Source organism: Cetorhinus maximus, chromosome 1, assembly GCF_964194155.1.
Source record: "Cetorhinus maximus chromosome 1, sCetMax3.hap1.1, whole genome shotgun sequence".
Lineage (NCBI taxonomy): Eukaryota > Metazoa > Chordata > Chondrichthyes > Lamniformes > Cetorhinidae > Cetorhinus > Cetorhinus maximus.
Genome location: NC_135879.1, coordinates 167,984,091 through 168,002,357, shown reverse-complemented (window position 1 = coordinate 168,002,357; position 18,267 = coordinate 167,984,091). Strand labels below are relative to the sequence as shown.

Genomic DNA, 18,267 nt, shown 5'->3' with positions numbered 1-18,267 from the left:
GACAACTATGCAGCCAAGGTAAGATACAACGATACCTTGAAAGTGGGAGAAGGACTGTCCTCCCCAACCTATTTCAATTTCAAGTTCACCTGAGAGTCAACATCCTGGCAATTCAGCTACAAAATGCCTTGCAGTTTACGGAGAATTCTCTGCTTTACAAGACCTTCCCTCCAGCTAAAGCATCAATTCATCAAAGAAACTGCAGGCCTGCAATGAAAGAGATTGAAATCATTCCAGGTTGTTTTCATGTTGGTTTTTTCTTCACCTGTATTTAATTTTCATGTGTGTGATAGTGTGTGTGAGATGTTGCATTTTAAACCTCCAGGGGAAATGTGATAAATAATCTTTTATTTTTAAATCAACAAAAGCTTGTTGCTGGAATTGTTTAAATTGGGACAAGTCATTCTGAGAATCATTCAAGTTATTCACACTAACCACACACATAAAAACATTTTGATCACGGGCAATAATAAAACACACATTCTGTCTGTGACAACTTGGTCAACATCTAGACATAAGCTGACAGATAATAGGCAATAATAACATAAATGCCAGACAATGACTATCTTGAGCAAGAGAAAATCCTATCATTGTCCCCGACCAACACCACTACCACCAGTGAGCTCCTGAATAGCAAAAGTTTGAAGACCCGTTGTTGACCAAGCTTAACTGGACCAGCCCCAGCCTTGACAATTTCCTGGATAGAGGCTGGGTGTTGATGTGATGAATGGCTCACCTGCTGACACCTTAAAACCACTCTGCTATGTACAAGGCTCACATTAGGTGTGTGATTGAATACGCACCACTCACCTGGTTGGGTTCACCTTCAGTCCTGAAGATATTTGATACCATCCAGTATTCAGCTCTTCCGTCACTGTCACACTGAAACTTTATTATATACAATCTACAGCACGCAATGCAGTGACTTGACAAGGTTACTTTGTCCACACCTCCCTCCCATGCACGTTTCACCACTAAGGAAGGTAAGAGCAGCAATATTGTGTGAACATAACCATCTCTATGTTCTTCTCCAAGCCACATACCATCTTGACTTGGTTACTTTCTTTCATTGTTGCTGGGTCAGTATCCTGGAATTACCAAATATCATGGGAGTAATAAAAGTTGGATTTGGATGAGATTTTTAAAAAAATGTTTAAATCTCAAACCCAACCTCAACTCTCCTCCTGCTACCCACTTCTTGGTTTAATGGAGCAGAACGTGGGGGCGGACACCCAACCCACTCCCAGGATGCAAGTTGGTCTTTTAAATGTTTTAATGGGGCTGGGAGCCTCACATTTAACCTATCTTACATGCTTAAACCTGTCTGGTTTTCCCAGGCTACTGAGAATGACCATCTGTTTATTTTTTTAGAACACTATCCATTCGGCCATCTCACTTCAAATCGACTTGAATATGTATACCCAAGATTTTCAAGGCGTTCACCTCTGCCAGCATGTAATCACCTAACTTTACGTTAAGGGGTATGTGCTCATGTTCCTTCGGGCCCATGTGGGATTACCATCACCACAAGGATTGCAGGAGATCAAAAGATAGAGCACCACCTTCATTAGGGATGGGCAATAAATGCAGCTTTTGTATTTTAGTTGTTCAGCATCACCCACATCCTGTGAACAATTTACAATGATAGCATGATAGCGATCCATAAGTCTGTTGGATTGAAGTGGAATGAAATGGTGATCTACATTTCTACATTTTGTATTAGTATATTATTTTGGTTGGCAATACAAAAGAATGCAAAATAATAATAGTACCAAAAGTAACAAACCAGTGTCAGGATTAACAAATTGCCTAAATAATGAAGATGACTTCTCTACTATTACAAGTTTAAGTAGTTTTCCAAAATGGTAGCCATAAAAATAAGCATGTGCCAGAAACATGTATGTTTTATGCACTGTATGTTACAGTTGGTAGAATTGTATGTAGTTTTAAAGTTTGAAGGACTACATATAGAAAAAGACTTTAGAAATCTTGGAAGGAATTGTCAACTTTTATTTTTTTAATAACAGGTCAACCTTTGCTTTTTTCACAATCTGATCATGTGTATTCAATATCATTCTGACTTACTGAATACAGCCAACATCAGAGTGCAAAACTAAAATGTTTTCAGAAATCAAAGTAGCATAATATTGCTATCTCAGCATGTTGAATAAGAGCAAACTCAACTTTTGTAAGGTTACCCTTCTTCAAGTTTAGTTCCTATAGTTGTGATTAAAGCGTACAGGTTTTCTTGACTTGTATTTTTTGTAAACTCATCAGAATATTTTGGTTGCTATTTTGTTATCCTACAATGAAAAATATCCATACATACATTTATTCCCAACAAAGGAAGTTTAGAAAAATTATCTGTGAAAAAGGAAGAGGGCTGAATTTTATCTCCCCCGCCAACGGGTTTGAAGGTGGCAGGGGGGGGCACATAAAATCCAGCGGTTTGGCCTTCCCATCATCTATCCACCCACCCCAACATGTCTGAAATCATCTGGGGGCGTGGCGAGGGAGGTGTCGGGGTGCCCATCCAACCTTGAGCTATTGAGGCCATTAAAGAGACCAATTAATGGCCTCTCACGCCATGTAGGAATCCCAGCCGCTTTAGCTGCATGGACTGATTTCAGGCAAGGGTGTGGGACCCCCTTTATGGGCCAGAGGCATCCCCACCAGGTCATTGCCCCCAAACCCACCCCCCAGCCTCTTGAAGCCAGCCTGCCAACCACCTCACCCATCTTGCCGAGGCCCCTGATCTTGCACTTAATCTAGGCTTCTCAGCATTGGGGACTGCCTGTCGCCCCAGCAGTGGCCACCACTCCCCGCTGATGGTGCTGTGACTACACAGCTGCTGGCCATCCAATTGGGCTGCAGTTCTCTAAGGCAGGACTTCCTCCTGAGAAAAGGGCAGAAGCCTCACCTTAAAGCAGTTAACCCTGCTCCCCCTGTTAAATTGCTGCAGATCAACCATCATGATAGTGGGCAAGCTCTCTCCCCTCCGATGTTTTAGCCAAGGGTTGGGGTGGGGGTGGGTGGAATCACAGCACCATGTAAAATTCAGCTTGGAATGATCACTTGTTCAAGGTATGTGATATGGTAGCAAGATTTTATCTTGTGTATGAGTTACCACATATTTCAATTCAACAATGATAAAATAAGGTATGCTGACAAAGGGCTTTTCAACCAAACAATTAATATACTACTTAACAGAGAACTGGTTTATACAGAGCAGGAACACTCTACGTTCACCTTATAATCTGTGCCTAGTTAATTGATCTCATTTGGGAAGTGGTTATAATTGTACCGAATGTAATAGCCAATAAAAATACTCCACTGAGGGATTTCTACAGCTTACTTTTTAGAGTATTTTAACATCTCACGCAGTCCCCTCACAAAGGACGCTGAAGAGTTTTGGTATGTGTTGCATTTGTATTGGAAAGGAGGCAGCGAACTAACCTCAGTCTCCTTGGGTTAGAAAGGTAAAAAAGGAAAATCAATCAGAGTTCCCACTCCTGTATGCTATACAGTAATTCCTGCTGGAAAGGTCATGGCTGGAATTTTACCAACTTAAGATTAGGGAAGTTAGGTAAACTAGGGGGAGGGGATGACGTAGTGGTATTGTTGCTGGACTAGTAATCCAGATAATTCTCTGGGGACCCGGGTTCAAATCCCGCCGCAGATAGTGGCATTTGAATTCGATAAAAATCTAGAATTAAAAGTCCAATTGTTGTAAAAACCCATCTGGTTCACTAAATCTGTTGTCCTTACCTGGTCTGGCCTACATGTGACTCCAGGCCCATAGTGTAGTTGATTCTTAAATGGCCTAGCAAACTGCTATAAGACACAAAAAAGGAATGAAACCAGATGGACAACCTGGTATTGACCCAGGCACCGGAAATGACAATGGCAATCGCAGCCCTGTCGACCCTGCAAAGTCCTCCTTATTAACATCTGGGTCCTGCCTTCACATTGAGGATGAAGCTGAACTCCATTGTGTTGTGCGGTACTATCACTGTGCTAATTGGGATAGATTTCGAACAGATCTAGCAACTCAAGACTGGTTCAACAAAGAGTGCAGGAGGGTATGCCAGGACCAGCACCAGGCATACCCAAAAATGAGGTGTCAACCTGGTGAAGCTATAAAACAGGACTACTTGTGTGCCAAACAGCATAAGCAACAAGTGATAGACAGGGCTAATCGATCCCACAACCAATGGATCTGATCTAAGCTCTGCCGCATTCAGTTATGAATGGTGGACAATTAAGCAACTCAGAGGAGCAGGTGGCTCCACAAATATCCCTATCCTCAATGATGGAGGAGCTTAGCACAGCAGTGCAAAAGATAAGGCATTCATAACAATCTTCAACCAGAAGTGCCGAGTGGATGATCCATCTCGGCCTCCTCCGGAGGTCGTCAGCATCACAGATGCCAGTCTTCAGCCAATTTGATTCACTCCACGTGATATTAAGAAACGGCTGTAGGCACCGGATACTGCAAAGGCTATGGGCTCTGGCAATAGTACTGAAGACTTGTGCTCCAGCACTTGCCACGCCCCTAGCCAAACTGTTCCAGTGCAGCTACAACACTGGCATCTACCCGGCTATGTGGAAAATTGCCCAGGTATGTCCTGTACACAAAAAAAAAGCAGGACAAATCCAACCCGGCCAATTACCGCCCCATCAGTCTACTCTCGATCATCAGTGAAGTAATGGAAGGGGCCATCAACACAAAGCGGCACTTGCTTAGTGATAACCTGCTCACTCATGCCCAGTTTGGGTTCTAACAGGGCCACACAGCTCCTGACCTTGTTACAGCCTTGGCTCAAATATGGACAAAAGAGCTGAACTTCCGAGGTGAGGTGAGAGTGACTACTAGCAAAACTGGAGTCAATGAGAATCAGGGAAAACTCTCCACTGGTTGGAGTCATACCTAGCACAAAGGAAGATGGTTGTGGTTGTTGAAGGTCAGTCATCTCAGCTCCAGGACATCACTGCAGGAGATCCTCAAGGTACTGTCCTAGCCCCAACCATCTTCAGCTGCTTCATCAATGACCTTCCTTCCATCATAAGGCCAGAAGTGGGGATGTTCGCTGATGATTGCATAATGCTCAGCACCATTTGCGACTCCTCAGATACTGAAGCAGTCCATGTCCAAATGCAGCAAGACCTGGACAATATCCAGGCTTGGGCTGACAAGTGGCAGGTAACATTCGCACAACACAAGTGTCAGGCAATCACCATCTCCAACAAGAGACAATGCAACCATCACCCTTTGATGTTCAATGGCATTATCATCACTGAACCCCCCACTATCAACATCCTGCAGGTTATCATTTACCAGAAACTGAATTGGACTAGCCATATAAGGTGGCTACAAGAGCAGGTCAGAGGCTAGGAATCGTGCAACGGATAACTCGCCCTCCTGACTCCCCAAAGCCTGTCGACCGTCTACAAGGCACAAGTCAGGAGTGTGATGGAATACTCCCCAATTGCTTGGATGAGTGCAGCTCCTACAACACTGAAGAAGCTGGACACCGTCCACGACAAAGCAGTCCGCTTGATCGGTACCACATCCACAAACATTCACTCCACCACTGACGCACCACCGTGTGTACCATCTACAAGATGCACTGCAGGAATTCACCAAGGCTCCTTAGACAGCACCTTCCAAACCCACGACCACTACCACCCAGAAGGACAAGAGCAGCAGATAGATGGGAACACCACCACCTGGAAGTTCCCCTCCCCATCCTGGCTTGGAAATATATTGCCGTTCCTTCACTGTCACTGGGTCAAAATTCTGGAACTCCCTTCCTAACAGCACTGTGGGTGTACTTACGCCACGTGGACTGCAGCGGTTCAAGAAGGCAGCTCACCACCACCTTCTCAAGGGCAACTAGGGATGGGTAATAAATGCTGGCCCAGCCAGTGAAGCCCACATCCCGTGAATGAATAAAAAAAAAATGCCAGAATTGCAGGACCATTTTCAAATTTAGAACCCATCTCTCTGTAAGCATGCCCAGCTCTTCACCAGCACCAACCAATTGTCATCCTGCCTCCAGACTCCTGAACCAATTCGGGACGGCGAGCAGGATGACACGTCCATTCTGCCAAAGGAAGGAATTCTAATTGAAGGGACCATGGCATTTGTCAGAAAAGCTGACCAGCACTTAGATTTTTCAGACTGCAGCATCCACAGGATGGAGAGGAGACCTGGTAATACTGTGTCCAGGGTCTCTTGCTCTTTCCTGAAGGTGTTGCTATGGGATGTGAGGGGCTGCACTCATTGTTCAAAGTCACACATGAAGAATAACTACTTGATAAAGTTGCTGGAGTTTTGCTGATGCCTGTTTAACTGTATCCCTGTATAGTTTACTGGGAGTAAAGGGTACAATATATAGGGAAACTAGTCCCACAATGGCATCACAGCATGTGGGTCCTAGCCATGAATCACTACAAGTGGCTCATTGCCAACCTCAGTCTAAGGGATCTTCAAACTAAGGTGAAGAATCACACTCTAGTACAAAGAAGGGGGAGTTAAAAATAGTGAACCAGCTGACTTAATTGGCCATAATATTGTCAGTTTGGAGTGAAGAGCACAGAAGTCTGGATTCAGCATTCAAATGGAGGAAAACAGAAAATGCTGGAAAAACTCAGCATGCCCGACAGCATCTGTGGAGAGAGAAACAGGATTGATGTTTTGAGTCCATATGACCCTTCAGAAAGAAGCAAAAAGTTTTTGCTTCAGATTTACAACATCCATAGTATTTTGCTTTTATTCTGATGGAGGAATTGTGCATGACATGAGGCATCACAAACAGTTAAAAAACAGGTTGAATATTTCAATATAAGAATGTTGAACAAGTATATCCTTCAATTTTTTGGAAGTAATTTATTGTAATCTGACAGTCCAATAGCAAATGCATGTTGAAGCAAAGATGAGACGGAGAGTAAACTTTACACAGCTGTCAAGTATGTAGCAACTTTACACATCAAGGTAGAAATTCCACTCTACCCTTTTTAACAAATTGGCTAACCTGTTCAAGCAAAATTTCTCTGTTCAATGTTTCAACAAAGTCCCTAACATTAAAATAATGAAAGGAAGATTTTAACTGAACACGATAGTCAATAAAAGTAATGTCATAAAATAAAAAATAATGAATTTCTATCTTGTCATAATTTTTGGACCATTTTAACATCCTAAATAGTCCTCTCACAAAGGCTACTGAATATTTTTGGTATTATTTACATTTTTATTGGAAGGAAAGCAGTTAACTAGTTGCAATCTTAAGAAGTGTGGTAGCATTGCTGGGAGCTGGAAGCATCAGTGAGTTCAAGGAGGATAAATAGCAGGCTTGGAGAGAGAAATTGTGGTATAGGACTAGAGTTGAATGTTGAGAAATTCAATCATATAGGTTGGACAAAAAAATTGTAAGTGAAGTATTTTTATTTATTTGTATAAAAGTATTGATTTTAATTTCAATGCAGTTTTTACATTTTTCTTCTGTTAATTTTCTTCTCTCCTCTCTTCTGCTCCCCTTTTAATATTGATTACTTGCTGGTGTACTGTTCAATGGACACCAGTCACACTTTGATGCAATGCTGAAGTGGCTATCCTTCATATGTGAACCTTGGAGAATTGAGGGGAAATTTGCTCTGGCCTTCTGCTAATTCTGGGATGGCAGGGGTGGGGAAATGTTTGGGGAGTTTTTTTTGACATCCAATATTGCTTTTTGGACAGATGGACTTTTGTACTCTTCTACTTTGCACCAATTTGGTTCTCTTTTGCTCTGTACACAACCTGCTCTGCTGCTGTAGATACCCAAGACTTGCAGCGATCATCCAGTTCCCAAGGTGGTCTTTTGGTGGAGAAGAGAAACTCACTGGGAGCGTAATAAAATTGCAGTAATTAGGTTAATTGACCTCAGAATATTTTTCAGGGGTAGTAACAGAGAAGTTTGGTAGCTGCAAAGTCTACCATGCTAACTTTACACCATCTTAGAGCCTTATGTATTGACAAGCTTTTTGGTCATGGAGAGGCATTACAACTAATCCTGATTTCACCTGATGTCCTCCCCTGCATATTGTTCAATAAGGTTTTGCTGAACAGTGATCAGGAGACATAACCATGGCTGGTTTTCCCTTCCTTAGCACATGTCACTGAGGCTAGTTGTAACACTGTTATGATATACAAGCTATGATTAGCTTGGTCATTCAACATAGAGCATTGATCAAATATGAGACTTTCCTGGAAAGCTCAGCTACAAACTGAGTCACTGGAAAGCCTATTCTGTGGATTTTAAAGGACTCAGTATGTGACTAGTTCTTACCACATCCTCTAATTCATCCTATGGTAGCATCAGTATATTACAGAAAATGTTGAAAGTCAATAGGTCATTATTTAAAAAGAAAGACAATATTTTATTGTAACTCTTAACACTTGAAATGTTAATTCATCTTTCTGATTCAGTTATGCTGTATACTTCTAGCATTTTCTGCTCTTCTAAAAATTTCCAGCATTCTCAATTTTGTTTAATCAATGCCTTAGGACTGCTATTAACTGCAGTTTCAAACAAGAGCTTTCCATGTTTAGAAACACTAGGGCCTGAAAAATGTATACAGAGAAAAATAATAACTTAAAGATACACATAGCACAAGTAAACTATTTTGAATATAGACTGATTTCATTTGGCATGCAATTGAGGCTTCCACAAGAACGTCTTGCCTTTTTAACAAACAAAGCACGGCAGTCTCAAAATATAAAAAGCATTAAAAAAAACCTTGTGCCTTGTTTGAAAATGAAAGGCAAAAGTTATTAATTAAAGAAATATATCTGAATATTTACTCAGTTTCATAAATCATTCTAAAAAAAGGGAGAGATATGTTTTTTTTATCAACATTCCTATATTTATTGGCTGTTGTGCTGCGATTTGGTGACACACTTGGACAAGCCTTCTGAATGAGTACCTTTCTTCTGAGATGGAATAGCAGGGAGTACACGATTGGTTCTCAGGGACTCGCTTGACATAACTGGCAGAAATGATTGGCTTTGGGCAAGCCCTTCCCTTTGCAGTCGGGATGGAAGTTTTGGCGGGAGATTTACTGCAGTAGTCCTTACAGAAGCCTGAGGAAGAGATCTGAATTTTTTCATATTGTGAGACTTGCTGTCAGATGGCAGATTACCTACAGTCAAGAGAAAGAATTTGATTTTTAACAAAGTTATATTTTAAAGTTTCAACATTCTTAAAGAACCCTATTTCTGCTGCATTTTTGTAATCATTTTAGGCAAGTGATAGTTAAAACAGCAATTTCCCTGATAACATAAGATATGGACAAGCAGGGTAGATAAAGGGAGACAGTAGATGTATTTGGAATTCTAAAAGGCATTTGATAAGGTGCCACATAAAAAGCTACTACACAAGATAAGACATTATGGTGTGGGGAGTGACATATTAGCATGGATAGAGGACTGGCTAACAAATGGGAAACAGAGAATCGGGATAGCAAACTGTAACTAGTGGATTGCCACAGGGATCAGTGCTGGGACCTCAACTATTTATGACCTCCATTAATGATTTGGATGAAGGGACTGACTGTATTGTAGCCAAATTTGTTGACAATACGAAGGTAGGTAGGAAAGCAAGTTGTGAGGAGGATACAAGGAGTTTGCAAGGTGATATAGATAGATTAAGTGAGGCAAAAATTTTGCAGATGGAGCATATTGTAGGAAAATGTGAGTTTTCCCACTTTGGCAGGAAGAATAGAAAAGCAGGATATTATTTAAATGGAGAGAGACCACAGAATGCTGCATATCCAGAAGATTCTGGGTGTTCTTGTACATGAATCACAAAAGGTCAGCATGCAGATACAGCAAGTAATTCGGAAGGCAGACGGAACGTTGGCATTTATTGCAAGAGGAATGGAGTGTAAAAGTAGGAAGGCATTGATGAGACCACACCTAGTGTACTGTGTACAGTTTTGGTCACCTTACTTAAGGAGGGACATACTTGCATTGGAAGCAGTTCAGAGAAAGTTCATAGGCTGATTCCTGGGATGAGGGATTGTCTTAATGAAGAAAAGTTGAGCAGGTTGGGCTGACACTCATTGGAGTTTAGAAGAATGAGAGATGATCTCATTGAAATTATAAGATTCTGAGGGTAGGTGCTGAGAGGATATTTCCTTTCATGGCAGAATCTAGAACTATGGGCACAGTAAAATAAGGGGTCTCCTATTTAAGACAGAGACAAAGAGGAATTTCTTCTCACAAGACATTGTTAGTGTTTGAAATTCTCTTCCCCAGCAAGTAGTGGAGGTTGGGTCATTGAATATATCCAAGGCTGAGTTAGACATTTTTTTTTGATAAGGGAGTCAAGTGTTAAGGGGGGCAGGCAGGAAAGTGCAGTTAAGGCCACAGTCAGGTCAGCCATGATGTTGTTGAATGGTAGAGCTCAAGTGATCGAATGGCCTACTCCTGTTCCTATTTTTTTTGTTCTCCATTCTCTCAAAGACAAGGTAATGTGAACTGCACAAAGGTGCTAATCTCAAGCTTATTAACAACTTGTTTTTATATCACATCTTTAATGTAGTAAAATGTTCCAGTCACTTCACAGGAGCATTGTCCAACAAAGCTTGATACTGAGTGACATAAGGACACATTAGGGCAGATGATCAGAAGCTTGGTCAAAGAGGTAGGTTTTAAGAGTGTCTGCCAGGAAGGCATTGCAAGGGGGCCGGGTTGGAAGGGGGAATGATGGCAGGCAGAGGGGAGACCGAGGGGTGAGAAGCTGGAGCCCAACAAGGGAAACTGAAGCGCTGACACACAAGGGGGTGGATGGGATGCCACATGTATGAATGGGGAGGTGCATGCAGACTCTGGAATAGGAAAGTGGGGCTGTGTTAGTGTGGGACAAGAGGGCTGGATCACACAGAGACTCATGAAGTGGGGGTGGGTGGGTGGGAAGGGAGACAGTGTAGTGATCAGTTACAAGGGCAATGGGGAACTCATTGAAAGTCAAAATCCTTGGTCTGGGGCCAGTAGGTCAGAGTCAGAGAGTAGAGACACTCCTTGGGCTCAAAGTCAGGAGTGAGAGAGTAGAGACAGTCCTTGGCTTACAGTCAAGTTTGAGAGAGTAGAAACAGTCCTGAGGAACACAGTCAGGAGTGAGAGAGTAGAAGACAGTCTTTGGGGTCTGTGGACCTCACAGTCAGAAGTGAGAGAGTAGAGAAAGTCCTGGGGTGCAACGGGCCATGCTACAGAGCTATGCATGCCCATTGTACTCCTGTTCCTGCTTGGGGATAATGGGTACCCATTAAGACGTAGTTTATAGCTCCATAATCAAGCAGACCATTGGCATCCTGAAGATGTGCTTCCGATCTTTGACACATGGGTTTTTGCCATACACTCCAGATAGGGTATCACACATCATTGTTGTGTGTTGCACCCTCACAACCTGGTGCTGCAAAGGGGATGCTTTCCAGAAGGAGAAACATGAGGGGCCCTTGGAGGATGAAGAGCAGGAAGGCCAGAAACCTGAAGAGGGAGATGAGGATGATGCAATCAAGGTAGCTTGAGGTGGAAGATGTGCCCATGCCACTTTAGTTGCCACCAGGATTCCAGGAGGAGGAAAGCGAAGGCAACAGGTGGCCACATTTCTCCTGCCCCTTAATGCCATTCCATTGCATTGAAAGGGATGTCTGATCAGTCAAATCGAGAGTAAGTTCAGCATTCAGACTTGAACCACCTCTTGATTACCAGGCTGTTACTGTTTTTTTATTCATTGGATGTGGATCTTGCTGGGACAGCATTTATTGCCCACCCTAATTGCCCTTGATCAGAGAGCATTTAAGAGTCAACCAAATTCCTGCGGGTCTGGAGTCACATCAAGGCCAGACCAGGTGAGGATGACAGACTTCCTTCCCTAAAGGGCATCAGTGAACAGATGGGTTTTTAACAACAATCAACAATGGTCATCATCAGACCTTTAATTCCAGATATTTATTGAACTCAAATTCCACCATCTGGCATAGTGGGATTCAAACTCAGGTCCCCAGAGCATTACCCTGGGTCTCTGGATTACTAGTTCAGTGACAATACCACTACACCACTGCCTCCCCTCTAAGAAGGTCAGTGGGGCACCCTGTATGCACTCGCTCGAGGAAATGAAAGTCGACACGACAGTGAGAATTCTTGATGCAGTCAACGCCACATTAATGAGAAACTACAGTGGCCAGTGAGATGAGGACATGATTGAGGATATCAACTCCCCATCCAGGACTTGTTCTTTGGCACTACCGCTGAGGAGACACAACTGCTGCTAATCCTTCAAGGCTGCTGAGCTGCCCTCACACAATGGTGTGTCGTGAGCAAAAAGGCTTACAAATGCATTAAGCACACACTTCCAATAAAGATTTTAACACATCACACAAGGGTGTGAAAACTATCTTCAATGAAGTTGACATCACATGAATGTGAAGCTCCCAAAGAACAGTGAGTGGGAAGATGGCTAAACTTCGCAATAAGAGGATACATATGTAAATAATCACATCACATTCATTTGTCCAAACCATTCAAATAAACATCAAATTTATTAACAAAAGTGCAATATTTATAGTAGTTGAACACCCGTGACCCAAAAGTGATTTCAATATTTCTTGATTTTCCTAATAGTACCGCTACGCCTGGGTGCAGCCCGTACATCCACAGTGGAGGTGGAGGCAGCCTGCTGACTGCTATGTCCTGTTGTCTGTGATGACCTTGGCAGACGTCCTCTGGTGGCCCAAGGCCTGGAGGGTCCCAGCCTGATAAGGGTCTCCTGCTCAGGGGCAGATGGACGCTCCTCCACCTGAGCAGCTGCAGTGGATGGGCTCACAGGCAGAGGAGATTCTGAGCAGCTGGAGTGCCTGAGTGGAGCTCCCGGGGTGTCCGGCTGATGCTCATCCTCCCCATGGGTGCCCAAGGGCCCCTCCCTTCTCCTCCTGAAGGGAGGTCAGGGTGCATCATTCCCCTCTCACCTAGACACTGATGGTGTCCACCAGTCTGTGTGGCCATGGAGTCCAGCACCGAAAGCAAATCCGGCACAACCTGCTAGACTAAGGTCACCATGGTGGTTTCCAACCTTCCCATTGTGACCTCAAGGCATTTGCAAGTTGGAGCCACGACATCAGACAGAACACAGACAGACTCCTCCAATCTTCGCTCCAGTCTGCTGAGTGACTGTTGCATCTCTGCCTGATGTTCCGCTGCCTGTTGGTGCATCTCCAGCATTGCGTTGGCGACCGCTCGCAGAGGCTCATCATCTGATTCGGATTCAGCAGGTGGCTGATCTCCAGAAACCCCCCTAGTGCCAGAGACCTGGGCTGTCCCTGCCTCTAACTGTTGCGGAGATGTGTCAATGAGGTGTTCTCCAGGAGGTGACCCCTTCCTAATTTAGAGCTATGACCAACTGAGGTGGATCCACTGCGCTGCTGGAGGTTGTAGGTGAGCGCAGTGATGGTTCTTCCTCAGTGGCTTCCTCAGATTCCTCCTCCAAGGTGGTCTGAGGGCTGGGGCTTATGTTGACTTTCCTCATATGCCTAGATCTGCTGGTGCCTATAAGAGAGAGAAAATAGTTTTAGTTCATGAACAGGCACATAACAATATTGCACATCTCTCACTGTGAATGTCAGGATGTGATGAACTCATGGAGGTGTCACCCATACTAGATTGCTGGGATAAGCCTATCTTCCCTTCCCCACAGGAGCATTCCCTGTTCTCCCCAGCTAGCTTGGTGGCATCTTCCTCGAATTTGGTGAGGGGTATGATGTTGGCTGTCCCTACTCCGGTCTGGGATCTTTCCCTTCTGTTGTGGGGCCAACTTGGACTGCATGAAGACAAAAGAAAGGAATGTGGTGAGAAGAGATGGAGCAGAGATTGGGAAACATGCATGCCCCCTGTGTGTGGTAAGCCCTCCCCAGAAGGGGCTGACGATGGAATGTGAGCAGCATGTTAGATAAGATGGTGGTGATGTGAAAGTATCCGTGAGACAATCAGTGGTGATATGGTTGTGTGAGATCCCTGAAGAGAGTAGCCCTTTGAGTACATGATGCCACGATGAGAGTTTGATATTGGAGGAAGTTGAAGGTTGACTTACCCTGGTGGAGCAGATGAGATCATTTATTCTCTTCCTGCACTGGATGGCTTGCGGTGGCCAGCTGCGCTGACCTGCTCTGCTGTGGCCTACCAGGTCGGGGAGGTGAAGCTCGTGTGCTTCTTGGAGCCATCCCTGAGATAAAGAACATCCCAATGCTGCCGCACTCTTCTGATCAAAGCCTGGAGGGGGTTGTGGCAGATGCGGGGTACAGCCTTCTTCTTCTGGTTTGCAGCCTTCTTCTGCTGTGCAGATATCTCTAAAGGTCTCCTGGAGATAACTGGGCTGGCAAGAGTGAAATGTGTGTGTTCAGGTGGCGTTTAAATATGGCACCTGGACCTTTGACCCCTTTGGAAACATAATGGTGGATGGACGAATCAGTACTTGACCCGCCATGTGACTCAGAGAGATGCTCACCTGTGCATAATTAATGAGCTTCCAAACGTGAAATCGAGCACAATTTCCTGCCATTGTGACCAGCGGGAAATGTGCCGCAGAACCTGACTGCCACCAGATTTAGTTTCAAAGATGGAAAATCCCGCCTCTTGAGGTAGCAAGTTCCACTTTCTCAGTAAAGAAATTTCTCCTTATTTTCCTATTGGATTTACTAGGAACTATCTTGTTTTTATGGCCCCGAACCTTGGTTCTTTCCACGAGTGGAAACATTTTCTCTACGTCTATCCTGTCTAACCCATTCATAATTTTAAAGACTCCTTACAGGATTAGAGGGAAATGGTGGGGGAATGGATTTAGCTGAGTTTCTCTTGCAAAAGCTGGCATGGACACAACGAGCCGAATGGCCTCCTTCTGTGCTATAACCAGTCTATGATTCTATAGCCTGGATTTTATGCTCCCCCGCTGATAGGTTTGAAGACAGTGGCACATAAAATCCAGCAGGTAGCCTGCTTGCCTACTCCGACCTACGGGGTACAGGCCCACCCACCCTTGGGCCGATTGAGACCCTTAAGTAGTCAATCAATCGAGGGAGGCTTAAACTGCAACTGATTTTTCCACATCTGACCTGGGAGCACTTGAAATGGGAAAGTATTTTATTCTTCAGTACTAATATTCCTTACCTTGATGAGTATAAAAATATACTTTAAATAACGAATTTCCTCATTACAAGGACCATTGAGATAACTGTTCTATACATTAATAGTAGAAAAATGTAATAATGCCAAAATACCAAATTATCATTTATCTGTTAGTACTAATTAATGCAAATGGTGACATTATTCTTCTCAGTAACCTTAATGAAAAAGCAGAGGGCGAAATGAGAAATCACATTTTGTATGCATGCTAATGTGATGGTTGGAATTATTGAACAGAGAAATGTTAAATCCCCTTATGTAAAACAAAAGTCATACAGAACTTATCAGATGTGATCAGACTTTGGTAAAATGATTTGCAGCAACAACTTTATAAATATTCACTTACATTTACTAGTACAATAGTCAGCAATTGGAGCTAGGAAGGACGGTGCTGGAATTGAATTTTTTATTTTCATTTTCTCAAGGGGTTCTTGCTGCATATTTACTTCTACAGAGAAAAGAAAATACAAAATGAATAACAAGGTTGTAGTTCAGTGTATATTCTCAATATTGTCATATCGATGAATACCCATTTTCTTTTAGGGTTTTGTTTTGGTTATACTCACTTCTACACGACTAGGAATGGATCAGTCAGATTACTTATTGACATCTATTTGGGAACACATGAATGGTTCAGTTTGGAATCTAAGCTAATTTTGTGACCAAACAAGTCTAATTACCTCAATAGTAATATCAGGACAGGTTCTTGTGAAAACCCATTATTAATTTCCAATTTTTGTAGCATGTAATTACTAAATGAGTGAGTGCATATGTGTGTAGAAAGCTCTATTGCCAGTGCATTACTGAAGATGTATCCTACCCGTTCTTAAGAGATAAGATGAAGAAATAACAAAAGCAGATAGTTCCTTCCATGTAAATCAGTACACAAAATAATATATCATACAATTAATTAAAGGGATACAGCAAAAGTTCTCAATGCATTTTAACTGCTTCCTCAAAATCTTTTCTTACTGCTGCTACCGCAATTGGAAAATTTCAGCTTGTAACATTACAGTTGTTTAAAATGAACATGTTGGCTGTTTGCTAGTAAATAAATTATTGCAATTAGCAATTTTCATTTCAGCTGGATTTTACGATTCAAACTGACCAATTTTGAATAGAACTGAGACAAGTGGGGTTGGAGGGGGAAATAAGACTGAGAATGGGATTAAGAGTGAGAATGGAGCAGCTTGCTACATCGTCAACCGTTTTTTACCTGCCTCGTTCTCCAGTGTCAAATCCACTTGACGCTGAAGGCACCTTTCAAAAATTGAGTGTTGAGTTTGAATAAGTCAATTAAGGTACAGAGGTGCAATTCTGCTTTTCTCCCAATTGTCATAACTTAAGTTATGAGTCGAAATGGAGTTGCCCTAGGAGATCTCAACATCGACCCTGGATGCCATGAAGTCTCATTGCATCAGGCAAACATGTGCAAGGAAACATTCTGCTGATTACCACCTTCAGCTGATGAATCAGTGCTCCTCCATGTTGAACACCACTTGGAGGAAGCACTGAGGGCGGCTAGGGCACAGAATGTAGTCTGGGTGGGGGACTTCAACATCCATCACCAAGAGTGGCTCAGTAGCAACACTACTGACTGAACTAGCCAAATTCTAAAGAACATAGCTGCTGGACTGGGTCTGTGGCAGGTGGTGAGGCAAGACCTCGTTCTCACCAATCTATCTGTAGCAGATGCATCTGATAGTATTGGTAGGAGTGACCACTGCATAGTCCTTGTGGAGACAAAGTCCCACATTCACAATGAGGATACCCTCTATCATGCTGTGTGGCACTACCACCACGCTAAATGGGATAGATTTCGAACAGATCAAGCAACTCCAAACTGGGCATCCATGAAGCACTGTGGGCCATCAGCAGCAGTAGAATTGTGTATAACCACAATCTGAAATCTCCTGACCAGGCATATCCCCCACTCTACCATTACTATCAAACTGGGGGATCTACCCTGGTTCAATGAATAGTACAGGAGGGGATGCCAGGAACAGCACCAGGCATACCTAAAAATGAGTTGTCAATCTGGTGATGCTACAACATAGGACTACTTGCATGCCAAACAAAAGCATGTGATAAACAGAGCTAAGCTATCCCACAACCAGCGGATCAGATCTAAGCTCTGCAGTCCTGCCACATCCAGTCATGAATGTTTTTGGAAATTAACTAACTAATGGGAGGAAGAAGGTCCACAAATATCCCCATCCTCAATGATGGGGGAGCCAACACATCAGTCCAAAGATAAAGCTGAAGCATTTGCAACAATCTTCACCAGAAGTGTCGAGTGAATGATCCCTCTCGGCCTCCTCCGGAGGTCCTCAGCATCACAGATGCCATTCCAGCCAATTTGATTTGCTCCACATGATATCAAGAAATGGCTGAAGGCACTGGATACTGCAGAGGCTATGGGCCATGACAACATTCCAGCAATAGTACTGAAGACTTGTTCTCCAGAACTAGCTGCGTTCTTAGCCAAGCTGTTCCAGTACAGTTACGACATTGGCATCTACCTGACAAGGTGGAAAATTGCCCAGGTATGTCCGGTACACAAAAAGCAGGACAAATCCAACCTGGCCAATTACCGCCCCATCAGTCTACTCTTGATCATCAGGCAAGTGATGGAAGGGGTCGTCCACAGTGCTATCAAGCTGCACTTGCTTAGCCATAACATGCTCACTGACACTTAGTTTGTGTTCCACCATGGCCACTCAGCTCCTGACTTCATTACAGCCTGAGTTCAAACATGGACAAAAGAGCTGAACTCACAAGGTGAGCTGAGAGTGACTCTCTTGACATCAAGGTCGTATTTGACCAAGTGTGACATCAAGGAGCTTTAGCAAAACTGGAGTCTATGGGAATCCAGGGGAGAACTCTCCACTAGTTTGAATCATACCCAGCACAAAGGAAGATGGTTGTGGTTGTTGCAGGTCAATCATCTCAGTCCCAGGACATTACTGCAGGAGTTCCTCAAAGTAGTGTCCTGGGCCCAACCATCTTCAGTTACTTTATGAATGACCTTCCCTCTATCATAAGGTCAG

At 43.4% G+C, this 18,267-nt stretch overlaps 1 protein-coding gene and 1 long non-coding RNA gene across 2 annotated transcripts in view; one reads left to right on the top strand and one right to left on the bottom strand.

Moving 5' to 3' along the window:
* The window catches only part of LOC144685146 (uncharacterized), a 122,195-nt gene extending 119,929 nt beyond the window's left edge, over nucleotides 1–2,266 (top strand). Inside the window, exon 3 of the long non-coding RNA XR_013577655.1 lies at nucleotides 1,372–2,266. This is a non-coding gene — a long non-coding RNA (uncharacterized LOC144685146). The remainder of the gene's footprint in view (nucleotides 1–1,371) is intronic.
* A 4,623-nt stretch (nucleotides 2,267–6,889) lies between these two features.
* Nucleotides 6,890–18,267, bottom strand: part of ankrd55 (ankyrin repeat domain 55) — a 108,320-nt gene continuing 96,942 nt past the window's right edge. The window contains exons 10-12 of the mRNA XM_078549623.1: nucleotides 15,564–15,665; nucleotides 8,968–9,183; nucleotides 6,890–7,883 (exon numbers count right to left, since the gene is read on the bottom strand). Of these exons, the coding sequence (XP_078405749.1) occupies nucleotides 7,612–7,883; nucleotides 8,968–9,183; nucleotides 15,564–15,665 (590 nt within the window). The 3' untranslated portion in view covers nucleotides 6,890–7,611. The remainder of the gene's footprint in view (nucleotides 7,884–8,967; nucleotides 9,184–15,563; nucleotides 15,666–18,267) is intronic.